Genomic DNA, 16,198 nt, shown 5'->3' with positions numbered 1-16,198 from the left:
AGACACTTTGTACATTTCCGACATTTAGTTCATTAAAGGCCACCGTTCATTATAACCTACGTTCGTTCTAATCGAGTTTGAGTGTATTTGAAATTTGGTTCGTTTTCTTTTTTAATAATCATTTGAAATACCAAGACTCTTAAGACGTCACAATCATACAGCACTTGTGATGTTTTATTCAGCAGAAAAATGTGAACTTCATCGAGGCTTAATTTTAACACTACTTTTTGACCACGAAAACTTTGTCGATATAATTTTTTCCACCATCGCGCCTAAACAACGTTCAACGTTCAAACCCCGAGCAGACATATACTGATTGAAAGAACATCGGCAAAAGGGCAAACTGTGCCTCACAAAGGACTCCTTGTCGAAGAGGGAAAATTTATGGCCAACCTACTGCCAACGTCCCTTATGTAGCATGCACGAAGGGTCAAATTATTGTTCAATAAGCGTCAATTGTTCTATCACACTAATTTACTTAAAAGTGAGTTTTGACGATTTGGATGTTCTAAATTCGTAGTAAGATAAATTCCGGTAGCTCATTTGTAAGCATTTTAGGAGTGTTTGCTGCCTAATTCTAAGGAAACTTTCCGTTCTGAGGACTTAAAAAATTTACCATTAAACTAAATTAAGAAACTCAGATTTTCCCTTATCACTGACATGTATTTCTGTACAAGTCAATAAACTCTGCAGATACCTTTTAAGGGCTGTGCAACCCCTCGAAGTCATTAATCATAGTGCGACAATTTCACAGTAGACAGATGTCTCACGCTTGAAAGCAGTTACTACTCTTATTAACAGAATTGAGGGTCCTTTGCTGTTTTTTGCTACTATACAGGGTGAGCCATAAATAGGTAAAAAAAGGACATTGAAACAAATTTTAATGGAACTTACTTTAATACCATTATAACAAATAATAAGCCACATCAGTACGCACATATAATATAAAAACAATCCCTACAGAAAAATGAGAAATACGGACTGACATTAGTTTAAAGTCTAAATAACGTGAACAAATTACGCAAGATCCCCAAATTGTACCATTGGAACTGGTGCTGAAAGGGGCGAGACTGTTGGAGCCGTTGCGGCTGCTGCAGGTTGTGCAATCGTTGATATAATCGAAGTTAGTTTGAATGGGCAAGTGAAGCCTAACTTCACAATGCTTTGTGTTAAAAAAAAATCAGTATCGCCCATTGGGGATCCATCAGCATTTAGAGACTCCATATTTATTATAATTCCCCGTAATCTTGCGAGATCTCAGCGCTACGCTTTCGTTCCTCAAATGGCCATGACCCTACAGAAGTCGAAAGCGGCTCCTGGATTTGGAAATGGGGGATAGCAGTCCTGACGAGTTAGATGAGAAAGATGGATATGCTGATGTTAATAGAAATACAAATGAGATGGATGGGGAAAATGATTCCCCGGCTACGATGCCCTTTTGGTCGCATTGGTTTAGGGTTTGGGGACACATATGAGGATATGGAAGCAGGAGTGGCAATTCTTTCGCTTTGTTCTTCTGCTTCACTCGCATGTTTTGGATCCAAACCTTAACTTGAGTCTCAGACAACTGAAGTCGCACAGGCGATGAGGCCCTCATCTCTGTTCCGATGTAGTGGTCAACGCGGCAAGCTGTTTCCAGTTCGGACAAGAGTTCCGAAGAAAACTGCGTCCTGGTTCGCTTGCCCTCCGGTTTCATCGGATCCTCTCAAAGCGAATTTGCAGGTACTTCTAATTCTAAATTAAAAAACTTTAGAAAATTCGCTGGCTTTTCGTTGAGCAAGGGCCGAAGTATCAAAGTACAGATAACTTTACCTAAAGGATAATTTTCACAGGAACGATGGAATAAGGACACGTCATTGGTGACTTTTTGGGTTTCCATAAAATTTTCTCGATGATAAAGTCCCATGGCCTGGTGACCCCAATTTGATTAAATAATTACCAATAGGATTGAAGCTACTAGCATCGCCTCCAGTTAGCTGTCCCATTATAAACTAAACCATTAACATTTGGAAGCTGACGAGACACATAGCCTCCAAGTAAAAGCGGTTAAGAAGGGTTATCTAACTGTTAATGTCATTAACTTAATGAAAAATCATCCATTGCAATATCTTTAAGTACTTACCCTAGACGGGCCCCCGTAGTCGAACTTATTCAAGAAGTTTCGTTAACAAAAGTACAAAAAGTAAATGGGGTGTCTTTAACCACTAATTGGCTGGTGGTTCTGCAAAAATACCAGTTCTGAATTTTAAGCCTTGGGTGTGTTTATCAGCTCGTTGAGCAGATCACAATAAGGTAGTAAAATTAATCCTTTTAGGCCTTTTCGAAATGAATAAGAAGGAGAAAAGGGGAGGAGACTTAAGGATGGTCGGTGGAAAAATATGAAGTAAAAATGGCTTTTTCGACTCCACATTTCTACCAATTAAATATGTTCGTAACAATAAAATAAGTTCCAAATTTTATTTCATTTTGATTACACATTACTCAAATGAGTCGTGTTTTAAAAATCTATAAGTCAATTTCGAAGGTCAATATCTCCTCAACCATTAAGTGTAGAAAAAAAATCAACAAATCGTCATATTTTGAGATCCCCTACACGGACCTGCACAGTGTCTGTTCCGTTACGACTCGCCCTGTATACGAATTTATGAGTTTCGTTTGTCTCCTCATATCTCTTCGATCGGTGAACTGCATGCAAAGCAAACTTCCTGGTAAATTTCTGCTTCGCGATTTTATCAATTACTTCTTAAGATATTGAAAACGTTGTTCCCAATCTTTAACAATTCATATCTCCTCAGATATGAGAAATCTCACCAAATAATGACAAACGCAGAGGGTTTTAATCCTTGATAAATAAAATAATTTTTCAATGGTTTTGCTCTGTAAAAGTTCAGGTAAACAAAGTTTTAAACATACCTGAGTAAAGCAGATAAATACAAAACTATTTATTTTTAGTATAAGGATATATTTTAAACAAAAAAAACCTCATACTATCGGATTGAAAAATATGGTTTAGGTGGTAAAAAATCACAATTTATCTGCGAATAACAAATTGGAACTTTCGTGGGTATCTCGCATCATCACTATGTGTCAATTCTAGTGACCCCCATTTTCATCTAATGATAAACGATCGCACATTTCTTTTAACTCATAGATGAAACATTTTTTATTCAGGGCCCTTAATTATGGTTCCGTTTGCAAACTTAACTGGTCGTGGTAATTTGGGCGTAAATCTTTAGTAAGCAACCTTATCGCGGACATGATAAAATAGCGGCGAAAGATATATAAACTGACTCATAAGATTCAGAGGGGCCACCGGGCCTCAAATAAAACGGCATGAGTATCATCGTTTTAATTGTGAACTACTGTATGCTTAAACCTTTTAAAAAGGGACTGTAAACCCACAGTTTACAAGCTAATTATGGCAATAATATGTAAAGTATACACAAGGAGGCATGTTTATGGCACTGAAATAAAGACATTCATATTTTATGGTCCGGTCCTAACACGTGCCGATTTTGCTACCTTTACTTTATATTACTTTGAAAGTCATGGGTCTTTTATTCAAAGGTACAATGTACTGTAATGAACATTATAATAAATCATGAATTTCCAAAATTTGTCAATGGCCAACCTCTCATGAGGCTTCTAGAAAACTAAGCATTTATTCTGGACGTTTTTGGTAATTTGGCCAACCCAGTGTTGTAACGTTTACAACAGGTCCGGCATATCCGATTTCTCAATAACTTCGACGTCAGTGAATTAATATTGTGGTCATCTTAGAATATTATCGCGTACTACCACCCCTTGAAATATTTGTTACGCCTTGTATAGGTATTCCTTGATACTTGCCAGAGAAGAATATTTTTTAGCGAGAGCTCGAATAATTTCGCCATATGGCGAACAATGGTCATTTTCAAATAATTTTTTTCTATTTTTGACCATGGCTGCCCTAGTTGAAGGGGGAATTTTTCCAACCTTCATATACCTTTCAGTTCCAAATGGCGTTTAACACAACTTGTTCAGTGAATTTTATACTGAGTTGGGAGTAGAAGAGGCTGATGCCACATACCTCTCTTTACCTAACAAGTGTAGTTGTATATCTCGTTGACTGAAGATTGTATTTATCTCTCTTTCTTTTAAATGCGCAGACACGCTAACTTCCAAAGCTTTGCAAGTTGGTATATCTTTGGGACGTAACGAAAATATACTCATTTACCCTGCAAAATCCCAAAACAATGTAATGAACCGAAGAGCGTGAAAATTGATTTTTAACATATATTACAAGATGTAAAAAAATATGCATATTAAAAAATAGATATAAAATGCAAACGTGAAATTGTAACTTAAAATTAAAACGATAAAAGATAAAATGAAAATGTTTAATTTCATAAAAAATTAAAATCTTCGATTGAACTCCATATAAGTTTAAACTCGGACACTCAAATCCTCAACGGAAATAAATTATTAACTCCTTTACTTATTATTGTTATATTTATTTTAATCCCTTTACTCGTCCTTCGAATTCTCACAATACTGTGTTCCTTATTTGCCCGTACGAGGAAATTGACTTTCCATCGACACAAGCTGATCTGACGTGAATTAAATTTTCACACTTTGATACTCCCAAATTGGGGGTAGTTCTCCCCAAAAGCAGTTTGGATGTGGGATTGCTGGAAATCTGAAATCATACAAAAGCACTAATTCAAGGGAAGACACATAGATATGCTTTATAATCCATAACTGAAAATTACGATTTTTCGCTCTTCCTGTCGATTATTATTACTTACCATCGCAAGATGGGACACACTGCAATTGCGAATGTTGAATTCAGACCTTTGGCCTTTAGGTATGACTTTGATCAGCTAACTGCTCAATCTTGTGAAGGACTCAGGAAATGTTTATTCAGCCGAAAAATATTTTTGGTATAAAAAACCAATCAGGTACTCGCGATTTTGATTCAGGTTTTAACCTTCTTGGGAATTTTCCATGTTTCTCAAGAACTTACGAGAACCAAAATAATCAGCTTGTCCCCCAATATATGCAGGTGGTTTATAATAAGTAAATTTTTTATTTATAATCCTACCTGAAAGGGCGATATTTACAATTAGCTTTAAATATGTAAAAAGAGATAATTTCAGATATCTGTAGTTTTAGAGCCTATTAACGCAAAGTGCAAATTTAATTTTGACTATAATAATTTTTGGAATGAAATGGTACCTTTTTGTTGAAGCTCTGTATCTCCAACAACATTAGATAGGTCTAGGGGGAAATTATCAGAAATCCTCCATATAAACTATAATTCATAAGTATTTCAAATATACAACGGCTTATATAAAAAAAAAAACCGAGCCAATCTTGGGGTAATTTTCCACTCCAAGGGGGAACATAAAGCATTTATAGTTCCCGGCCAATAATACTCCTGTTAAAAGCCTCTGTATCTCCCAATGTGTTAGAGGCATGCCTGACCGATGAAATATACAGTTCACGAACATGAAAAGCTTGATCGAAAATATCATCAACAAAATAATGGTACACTTTTTTGAAAAAATAGCAAATAAGAAACGTAGCAAAGTGGACCAAACCACATGTGTTGTCTTCAGACAATTCTTCTTTTGAGGCCGGTAGTTCTGCATCTTCAAAATAGTTAGGGGTTCACCTTGAATTATAAATCAATATGTAACAAAAAAATTATGAATGCACTCTTTTCCTACCGACCTAAACTAATGCCCTAACCCTGTTGCCAATACTTGGACACCCTGTATAATTAATAAAAACCACAATGGAAATGTCAGGAATTTCAATATTATGGAAAAAATTGGTGTCGATTTGGGCCTTTTAAGCTCAATCAATCCTCATGTCTCAAATCATTTTTCGTTTTAACCATGACAAAAACAAGTGGAAGTTCATAGGTGAGTACCTACATACTTTCATGATTTGCGGGTTTGGTTGTCGTTCAATTTTTGTAAAGTTGCGTTTCATTTTTCGTATTTTGTACCTCTCAGTGACGTTTCTTTGATTTTACGCCTGAAAATAACAATAAATCGATTGAAATATTGGCATTTCAACACTGAAACTGATTGCATTTATCATTGATCTCATCTGTAGTCTGTAATTTACATATATAATTTTGTCCTTTAATACAAAAGCAGACACAAGTGTTCTTTGCGAATTAATTCGGTAAAACCATCAGTCATTCTTTAGTCAGAAATCTGGCTCACTTTGACGAAATTGGACAAAGTGATTTCGAAAAATTCATCACTTGCGAATGTCACTTGTGCCTGCACCTAATGTAACACCATAATATGTGGACAGAAATTTTACGAATTTAACACTAAACTCGGAAAAATGCCCCTGATGAGCAGCTTAATTAAATTGTTTCTCAAACCCATGATGGACTTAATAAACCAATTTCAACTCCTAGATTCTATGTAAAATCTACTGTCTCCCCTGGATATGTTATTACCGCACCCTGTGTCCGCCATAAATTGTGCACACACAGGGCCATTGTAGATATCAAGGTTTGATCCCATTTGAACTCTCGAAGCATGTTATTTTTTTTATTATTGATACATATAAATTATAGAGAGTGTAGGAAAATAATGTGCCCTCTTGAGCCAAAAATAATCTAGCAGGTACCTATTTCATTGATACTGACTTGCTGAAATTCAACAATTTTTTTCTCTTTTGTTTGGCTTTACCAAAGGCACGATAATTGGGTGTTCAGGTATGATATTTTTAAGCTTCAATGGTGGTTTAGTACACATATGCGTGGGTAAAATGACTAAAACTTGTCATAATTGAAAAAAATATCTTTATGATATTCTGACTGCGTGGATCAATGTGGCAATTCAGTATGTTTTCTGAAAGACTTTCTCTGTAGGTATTTTCCAAACAAAATACAACTCATCAAGAACTAATGAAATACGCATTACAGCAGTAACATGACGATTTTGTCCAGGAACACGTCACCGCTGGATGGCCATATTTCAGACCACTTTCTATCGAAATTATTTTGGTTCTTTCTATCCATTCTTATTTTAGTCCAAATTGAAGAAAACTACTGTTTTTTCTAATATGGAGAGCCTCTCCAGCCGTCAGTAGACACCAATTTCTTATAAGTCTTTTCGTGTATTTTCAAGACTTCTGGCAACAACTGATGGCGTAATTCACTGGCAGCTTCTTCCATTTCGTTCCGTTTTTTTTTTTACATAAAACTGGATAAACCCGACATTTTTGAAATCTGCATCGAAAAACCAGCAGCAAATAAAGTCAACATACGAAGTTAACAAGACTAATATAAACTCTTTAATCTCCCAACTAAATCTGGTTAAGTCCTGTTGTAAAAAAGAACGTGCTAATAATAATGCTGAATTAAATTCGTGAAAATATTAACAAATACTATAAACAACGATTGTTATGTTCTTTTTGTTACATTCAGGTATCATTTGGAAAAGCCCTGAAAACTGAAATTATTTGCAGGTATTGTCAAGAATTTACCTCAAGATGCACGAGTTATTGGGTATTGAAGACCTTTGGAGCTACCTCAGAAATTATCACGAACCTTAGGAAGCGCTTATACCCTTTTGGGAATCTGTGTATTTTTTACTTATGTCCAAAGGCCTGCAATCTCTCTTTAACGGGAATAGATTATTGACTGTTTTATCTATAATTTTTTGAAACTCTTACTTTCATTTGTCAAATCATTAATTGGGACCATATAATCGGCTCATTTTTTGCAAATTTACACGTACCTGAAGGAACACTTACTTACCGTTAGAATTGGTATGAAATGAGGTTGTGTGTAGATCGACAAAAACATTAACGGAAGTTGGTGGAGTTGAACGTGAGGCGACAAGATTAACTGGAAAGATTGAGCGTCAGTTCTTTTCTGTTCTATTTGTATTTCCTGAAATGAAAACTCCAACGGAGATAGATTATTAACTCTTTTACCTATAATTTAATGAGCTCTCACTTCCATTTGTGGGTTTATGTATTGAAGTCCCAGGACCGGTTATCCATTTCTGTCATTCGAAACGCATATATACACATATATATATATTATTTGTAATCCCCTTCCCTGACACCCTCACCTTCCGCCATTTTGTGTTCACTGCACCGTCAACAACAGTCGTGTCAAAGTAAGGTAAGTCTTTGTAAGTCATCCTATAATTTTATTTAAATTTTTATATTTATGTTTGAACTATAGTTTTAAAGGACCGTTTTAGCCCCTGTGTTCCTGACCTGTACGTTCGGGACCTTATTAACAAACACCCCAAAATTCGAGAATATTTAACAACGCGTCCGGGAAAGAGCCAAAAACTATTAAAATATTGAAAGCTGCGTCTGACGTCAGAGCCCAGAGCCGCCTCGCCATTTGTCAGCTGAAAATGCGGCTGATTTGCGCAGGCGCGGCGCCATTTCATGCATTTAGAGCTGTCTTAATTTCGAAAAATTTCACGGAAAAATCCCCTTCGACACGCAGAAACTGGCCAGACACTTTAATCTAGTAACGCCTTGTTCACGATTTGATGTCGCAAAAACATCGATTGCCCTTCCAGAATCGCATTTGTTCAAAAATAATTATAAAGTATTGAAACATTTAAATAAAATCGATAATTATCGTTATCGATTTTCAATACAATGGGATTGAGAAAAGGTTGGAAACTGCTAGGTTTCATCCAACAGGAACAAATAATACTTCGATCGAATTGATTGATGACAAACATTTTCCATGTACGATCTATCTTCTAATAAATAGTAATGGTTGAAAAACCTCCAAGTTCTTAAGGAGAAGTTACTCCTGGCGGAGCTTGGTGTTCAACGGGATGCAATGGAACAGTTTGGAGATATTGGGCTTGTTCCCCTTCTATTCACTTCTACCTTCATTCATTCTGAAACCAAATCTTCAACGGAAATATATATTTTTGTTGATCAACGTTGTTTGCATTTGGACTGGATATTGAGCCAAGTCCTTTACTTCGTCCCATACTATTTCCTAAATTTGGTACATTCAGATTTCGGCCATAGTTTTGAAAGACATTGTTGATCTAATGCGGCAAAATAATCTCTTATCTGTATCAGTGCCGTTGTTATATTTGAAAACGTCGTTATCTCTATTGGTCATGCACCACCTTGTTTCTTCCTCCTTCTATAAACTGTTTTTTTCCATCAAAACTGTGATTTTTTTATCAGTTCAAGGAAGCGTTGAACGATAAAAAAATACTGTAATTACCATCCAGTCGTGAACTATAGCAGGGCGATTAATTATACTAATATAATACTTGCATGCATTAAAAAAAACTTGAAAATAGTATGATTCCAGCAGCAATTAATCTTTTTGATGAAATTATTTGCAGGATATTTTCAAGAATTGTTCTCGGAATGCAAGATAAGTATTACGGAAGCTTAGAAACCTTGGAGAGATTTATTTACTGTTAATGGTATGAAGATGTGGTAGATGCAGTAAGTTGAGGTGCTGAACCAGACGATGGGTGGATGCCGTGGTAGGTAAGATGTGGTGGCATATAAGGGACATGGTTGCGGAACATCCGCGACTGGGTGGTGGGGTAAGAAATTGGAAGAATTTTCAGAACAAAGCAGAATACATTATGAACTTTCGTAGAATTACGTAAGTGGGATACCTGAGTCAAGCAACTCACATCGTCCAACCATGAAGGCCATGATTTTTTTGCTGCCTCATGACGTGGAAATTCACGATGATCGGGTACTTTGCGGTTGAATTAATTATTCCGGATAAAAACTGTGTCTGTCTTCGTTTTATCCTCCTCAGAAATCTCTCGAACTTTTTTCTACTATTTTTTACCGAAATCTCCAATCTACAGTGAAATAAAAGAAGAAACATTTTTCCCTCATTCAGTAAGTGCAAAAAAATGTAAGTCCTGTTTTTATAGTATTTTGGTTCCCGCAGGAGTTGCCTTCAAGTCAAAGTTACCAACGTTATTTTGATCTATTAGTTCCAATTGCGTTAAACAATTACCAATAGGGTTGAAGCTACCGACATCGTCCCCATTTTGTGTGGGATAAGTTCTGCAATTTCAAGGTGAAACTGCTCACATTTGAAAGTTAGGGGGCCCCAGCGCCGTTACACGTATGGGGCAAAAAATTACCAAATTTTTAATGACGTTATGGAATTAAATCATCACCATTAGGATTGAATCTACCACTATCTCCATTACTTTATGCCGTAGCAATCAAATTTATTGATGATAAACTGTATAGTAAGAATGATCTCCTGCAAGAGTAAAATTTGGTTGTACATAAGGAGAGATTACTGAGGGAAAGGATGAAACCCTGGAAAGGTAGTTTTTTTTTCCAGCGGAATTTCCAATTAGCTTTTCTAATGGAAATACATTATTAACTCCAGTGTATTCACGGATTTGTATCGCACACCTTAACTTGAGTCTCAGCTCTTTCGAGTGGTATAGCCATGGAAGCCCTCTTCTCTCTAACGATGTAGTCGCTGATTCCGTTGTAAATTGTGTCTTCCGTCCTCTTAACTTTCTGTTTCGATGGAGCTTTTATTTACCTTTCTCTTTGGACATCTGTAATGTAAGTGATGGAACAAAAACTCGTAATTTTTCGATTCAGTAATGGGAATTTTATGCTCACCAGCTGCATTAGATTGGAAGCACAAGTAGGAAGCAGCGGTTGAAGGAAAATCTCTACTGTTCCGGAGAAGCGGTATGAGGAATGGCGGCGTTTGGAGCAGACGAACTGTGAGCAGACTGAGCTGATTGATTCAGAGGACAAAATTTTAAAGCACCAACCTTAATTTCATTGTAGAAAGCCTAGAACGAAGATACTGACTACCTTCAATGCTGTAACACCAAATCAGAATATAAATGCTGCTGATTAAAAAAAGCTTTTAAACTTAGCAGTAGTTTTATCCACAGACATTTCAAACACCCCGAATAGATAGTAATTGGCTCTTGCTGTTCTGGTCGCTGCTTGGACGCATACCAGCGAAATGGTTTGAGAAGACTACGTTTGGGCGCCTATTTATTCATACTTCATCTCCTATCCATCTAACACTTTTCGCTCATCTTTAACATCAAACTGCTCTTACTTATGAGATTCACAATCTACGGTAAGTCCTGCTAATTATTCCAGTAAAATCCAAAACAATCATAATACAAAAGTAATTTTAAGAAAACGCCCAAAATTTGAAGAAAAAAAAACAATAATTTTGATGAACAAATCTCTTTTCAATGCATTTTTAATAAAGTGCAAATATTGTTTAATTGTATCCTTCCAATATAAAGGATTTTTTCAAACTATTTGCTGGTATGTTCAAACCACCATCTTCTACCATTCCAGGCTCAGCGATGCATTTGAACACGTCTGACACAGAATTATTCATGAATTTACATAGCGTTAGTCGCACTTAACTTTTAGCTATTCCTGATAATTTATTTCAGAGCTGGATGATAAAATGAAGGAAATATTACTCTGGAAAAAAGAGGTTCCTGATTCGCTTCCTTGCAAGTCGAAGAGAAGGAGGGGCTGGATGAGAGGGTTGTTGTTGATAACCACGAAAATTCGATATCTCATAAGAGGAGACAGCGGCGAATCCTCCACTATTGGATGACGAGAGGTGATTTTTGAGAATAAATACTTCTCATTTTGTTTCCTTGCCAGTGGATTATGTTGCGTGGTTTGCTGATTAAGATGCGGCGAATGAAAGAGATGGAGATGCTGATAATCACAAGAAGCCGAACGAAATAGGTAGAGAAAGAATTTTCCTGAGTGCATTGCCCATTAACTCTCAGAAGATTGGTAACGAGGAAAATTTGATATCGCATAAGTGGCGATTGCGATGGATCTTCAATTATTCCTTAGGGAGATAGGACTTGGGAGAAAAAGTAGTTGTTATTTCGAATACGTACAAGTTGAAGGAGGTTGTGAGGTTAGTCATGAAACAAGATGTGCAAGAGGTGGATATACTGATGTTGATATAAATACCAATGAAATGAATGGAAAAAGAACTTCCCTGGTTGCCGTACCCATTAATCCATGGAGTGTTGTTGTTTGCAGTCAAAATCATTTGGATAGAGGAAGATTGCTGTAGAGCTGCTGGGTAATGGGACGAAACTCTGAAAGTAAAGTTGTTCTTTTTCCTTTCTTGCAAGTTATATCGAATTATGAAGGCCTTGCTTATGAATTTTGTGGAATAGAAAGATATGCTGGTGTTGACTAAAGGTATGGCTGTTGGTAACCAAGAAAACTTGGTGATATAATGGGAGCTTACAATGAACTGTTCGCTATTGAATGAAGAGATGGAAGAGGTTCTTTCTCGGAACCTCCATCTGAGTAATTGATTGATAGTCGAAGAAGTACATGCCGTAACTTGAGTCTCAGACAATTCAAGTCATACAACCTCCAAGGGCCTCATCTCTTTTCCGATGTAGTGATTTACGAGGATCACAGTAAATCAAACAAATTTAAATCAACACTAATGATTCGAGCCTGAAGGTAAGAACAGGGAAGTAACACTATCTATATCTAAAGTAAAAAATTTACAATTATAGTATGAACAAAATATTTCATCACTAACTCATCAATCCCCACTAGAAACATGCAGCATTTTCTAACTGGAAAAACTCTTTAAATTTACCTTCAGTTAAACACATTTTTTCAATAACTGTTGTTTTTGGCCCTGATTTTTTTGTGCAACGTTGTCAAGTTAGAATTCATGAGTAATCAATATCCGTGATAATCAGCGGCGTAGTGCGTTATTTCTAGCTTCTACGAAATTTAAGTTGTAAACGATTATTGCTTTGGTATTTTCATGTTTTCAACTCTTTTCGGTACGTTCCTGATTTCTATTCATATATTATTACTAGCCATGAAGTTTCAGGATTAACGAATGTCAGGGAAGTACGTGGTTTTAAAGAGCACCCAATAAATGTCAAAATTTTGCTTCGTTTTTAATTTGCTTCTTGCAATGCTGCATTGATTTCTTAATTGAAAATTTTCAGCTTTCAATATCGGTTAATATTGTCTTCTAATATTTTAAATTCGACAAGACAAAAGAGATTTGGACAAATGTGTATTAAGGAAATATCAACAATTATACAAAACGATTTTGAACAATTCAACTATATTTTTAAAAATAATTTAACATATAAATAAAAACTTATAACAAAATTATGGCTGGAATCCTTCTCCAGAGTGATAGCGGCATTCAAATATGGCGGGCCAACCCTACTGTAAAACATAAAAAAATACCAAAGTTAATTGAAGGAAACATTGAAAATGTTAAATAAAAACGATCATAATATATGAGACACTTAATTTAATGCATTAATTAACTTTTGAAATTTTTAAACCTTTCAAAGTTTAATTTTTAAATAAACAAATCCTTTGACAAAACTAAATATTTTCAGAACTATTGTCCCATGAGAATAGTTTTGATTAGCAGTCTAACTTACTCTAAAACGTCCAGATGCTCTTACCGTTGTTGATCTTGTTTTGCGTTGCTGTTGATCCCTATGTACCACCTCTGACGAAACCCTGAAATTAAATAGTCTATTTGGAGGTCAAATGGAATTTGAAAATCAAAAGTTGTAGAAAAGTCATTTTTAATATAACAATTGGGTTTTTCCTGAAAACCGCAACATTAACGGGCTCTGGAAGGCAAATTTTTTCATGTTTTCGGTCGAGAATCCGACCCTTCAAAAAATGTCGCACTTGATTACGGCTCATCCTGTACAATACTATAAGAAACGACGGCGTGTCTTGTACTGAATGTCCTGAAAAAGCAGCCCAACTTATTAACCACAGATTACTTGAGCATGAAGAAACCGCTGTGTTATAAATTATTTTTAATTTGCAAACATAAAAACTGTAGTAAATATTCACTGGTTTCCAATTATTTAGAAATTTTCTATTGTTAAAGTTCTTCATGCTAAAAGAACTGGGGTTAGTAGGTTGGCTCCCTTTTTCGAGACACCCCCGACAAAATTTTACAGGATGAGTTATAATTACGGTCAAAATAGGAAGCAGAGTGACTTCAAAGGAACTCACCTGCTGGATTTTCACAGATTAGTTCCTCCCATTTTGTGTCCTTGGAATGTAGAAAAGTTTCCGCCACCCCCTGCCAAAGGAGTTTGCACGATTTCCGAGAAGAAGCATGAGGAACTGAGCCCTTTAAAGAAAATAGAGTATTAACTTTTTTACAATTCAAAATTTTAAAGCACAAACCTTAGTTCGGTTTCAAAAAGCTCGGAATGAAGGGATCGGTACCTTAGATGCTGCAAAAGGAAAAACAAACAATTATCAAAAGAATTCTTGTTAAACAAGTAAATTTGCACCAAATATTGCTAATTAAAAAAATAAATAAATAAATAAAAGCAGACACTTACCCGCAATGTTGTCCACAGATATTTTCCAACACTTCAAATAAATCAGTGAAATCTTGGTCATATGGACTTGCCTCCTGTGGTGCAGGTACCAGTTCAACAGGATAGCAAGGATAAGCTTGCTGTGGGGGGTCCCATTGCCCTGGAACCTGACGTTGGTAAGGCAAACCATATGACTGATTTTCTGACTGAAGGTTGGGTTGCTGCATTAGCTTTAGTTGCAGGCAATCTAAGGTTGCCAAAGGACCTTGGAGGGGAGCTAAGGGCAACGGTAGTGTTTGAGGAGTTTGGTGTTCGACGTGAATGGACGAAACGGCTTGGGGATGGAGAACTTGGGAACGGGGCGACGGATCAAGGGGTTGGTGTTGGACGTTAGGCAGCAAGATTAACTGAGTAGATTGGGGAAATTGGATATAGTCGAATGGGACAGTTTCAGGACGTCGCCGCTGAGCTTCCCTCTGGTCCTTTTTCGCCTTCATTCTTTTGTTTTGAAACCAAACCTTTAAATAAAAGAAATTTGTTACACCTCGAATTTAACACTCATTGAACTACTTACTTTGATTTGCTTGCTGGTAAGATTTAGCAACAGGACCAGTTCCTCTCTCCTTTCTTTGGACACATAAATATTTCTGGCAAACTCCTTTTCCAACTCGGTCAGCTGCTCTGCGGAGAATTGAGTCCGCACCCTTTTACTTGCAGCATTGGCAGGGGCACCCTCAGCAATCTGAGGTTTATTGAAATCTGAAACGAGGCGAAAACATATATTAAACACATGAATTTTTGGTTATTTTCAAGTTGAAATGAAGACTTACCAATAGGACAAAAATTGACAGGAATTTCCTCATTGACGAGTTGTTGGTAGGGGGTAGGCGCCTGAAAAAAAGGTGGTTGCAAATTTACAAGGAATCTACTGAATCTAAAGTTCTATTAAAATAAAATTATGTTTTTAAAGCAGAACTAACTTCAAATCTCCCTATTTCTCTAGTCGTACCAATTGTTATTACTTACCACCGCAGATTGATAGTTAGAATTGAGCCCCACGTAATGGTATTGAAATTCAGGCTGACCATTAGAGTTCATGATAGAATTTAGTGCGTTCTTACACACTATTCGACTATACCTCCAGATCTTAGTGAAGGGATGGTTCGGAACTCTAGTGACCATTTCTCTGTGATACCTTTTTATTTATTGAGCTTGGGTTGACCTTATCGGTACTTTGAAAGATAAACCAATCAAGTGCAAGAAACCATCTCCGTTAGTTCTGCCCCTCGAGAGGGGGTGTTAATTTGCCTCTACCACTTTCGGTACTTACTATACATACAGATTTTTGTAGATTCGTTATAATACAAGGATGAGAAACTTTTCACGAAATTATTAGTAAAAAAGATGCAAATTATGGGGTGTCCACAAAGTCACTGCGTATTTTGCAATGTAAATAAAATGACATTTTTTTCACTAGTCATGATTCATTTTTTAAATTACCTATTGCCCGCTTTGTTCAGTAACGTTTCTCCAGGGCTTTGGGGCAATTTCATGATACCACGCTCATAAAAATTGACTCTTTTTTTTAACAAAAAACAGGCGCAAATACGTTCCGTTTGTCGCAAAAATTTTTCCATTAAGCGCACTTTGCAGCGCTCGAAACGGATGATAATCAGATGGTTCTAGATCTGGAGAATGGGGCGAACGTGCCAAACATCTCATTCAATTTATAGCAAGTTCTGGCGAGCGGTCAAACTTGCTTGTGGTGTAATATATGTTGATGAAACACAAAACTATTGCTAGATAACGATCCTGAGCGATTTTTCTTTAATCAA

The 16,198-nt window shown here is 36.4% G+C and overlaps 1 protein-coding gene and 3 long non-coding RNA genes across 10 annotated transcripts; 1 reads left to right on the top strand and 3 right to left on the bottom strand.

The window, feature by feature from the left end:
* Positions 1-878: 878 nt before the first annotated feature.
* LOC136345705 (uncharacterized) lies at positions 879-2,937 on the bottom strand. The gene is made up of 3 exons (XR_010733198.1): positions 2,123-2,937; positions 1,813-2,064; positions 879-1,734 (listed from the first exon to the last, which is right to left on the bottom strand). It is a non-coding gene; the product is annotated as an uncharacterized lncRNA (long non-coding RNA).
* A 1,428-nt stretch (positions 2,938-4,365) lies between these two features.
* LOC136345704 (uncharacterized) lies at positions 4,366-8,299 on the bottom strand. Its single transcript, XR_010733197.1, has 6 exons — positions 8,242-8,299; positions 7,772-8,163; positions 5,716-6,024; positions 5,218-5,656; positions 4,788-5,083; positions 4,366-4,678 (listed from the first exon to the last, which is right to left on the bottom strand). It is a non-coding gene; the product is annotated as an uncharacterized lncRNA (long non-coding RNA).
* On the top strand, positions 5,796-14,913 carry LOC136345703 (uncharacterized). 7 transcript variants are annotated; one of them, XR_010733196.1, is made up of 11 exons: positions 5,796-5,909; positions 7,480-8,143; positions 9,357-9,507; positions 9,623-9,876; positions 9,929-10,319; positions 10,385-10,569; positions 10,633-10,736; positions 10,804-11,107; positions 11,439-11,796; positions 11,860-14,539; positions 14,594-14,913. It is a non-coding gene; the product is annotated as an uncharacterized lncRNA (long non-coding RNA). The 7 variants fall into 7 exon arrangements; XR_010733191.1 differs by having other exon boundaries at positions 11,439-12,492; positions 14,403-14,539; XR_010733195.1 differs by having other exon boundaries at positions 9,357-9,503; positions 11,439-14,539.
* LOC136345702 (uncharacterized) lies at positions 14,058-15,748 on the bottom strand. Its single transcript, XM_066294238.1, has 6 exons — positions 15,390-15,748; positions 15,194-15,254; positions 14,938-15,122; positions 14,385-14,881; positions 14,224-14,273; positions 14,058-14,167 (listed from the first exon to the last, which is right to left on the bottom strand). The coding sequence occupies exons 1-5, from the start codon at positions 15,543-15,545 to the stop codon at positions 14,267-14,269; spliced, it is 906 nt and encodes a 301-aa protein (XP_066150335.1). The 5' UTR covers positions 15,546-15,748; the 3' UTR covers positions 14,058-14,167; positions 14,224-14,266.
* Between the last annotated feature and the right edge of the window lie 450 nt (positions 15,749-16,198).

This window comes from Euwallacea fornicatus, chromosome 21 (assembly GCF_040115645.1).
Source record: "Euwallacea fornicatus isolate EFF26 chromosome 21, ASM4011564v1, whole genome shotgun sequence".
NCBI lineage: Eukaryota > Metazoa > Arthropoda > Insecta > Coleoptera > Curculionidae > Euwallacea > Euwallacea fornicatus.
The sequence above is the reverse complement of the archived record's forward strand: the minus strand, read 5'-3'. Positions and strand labels throughout refer to the sequence as shown.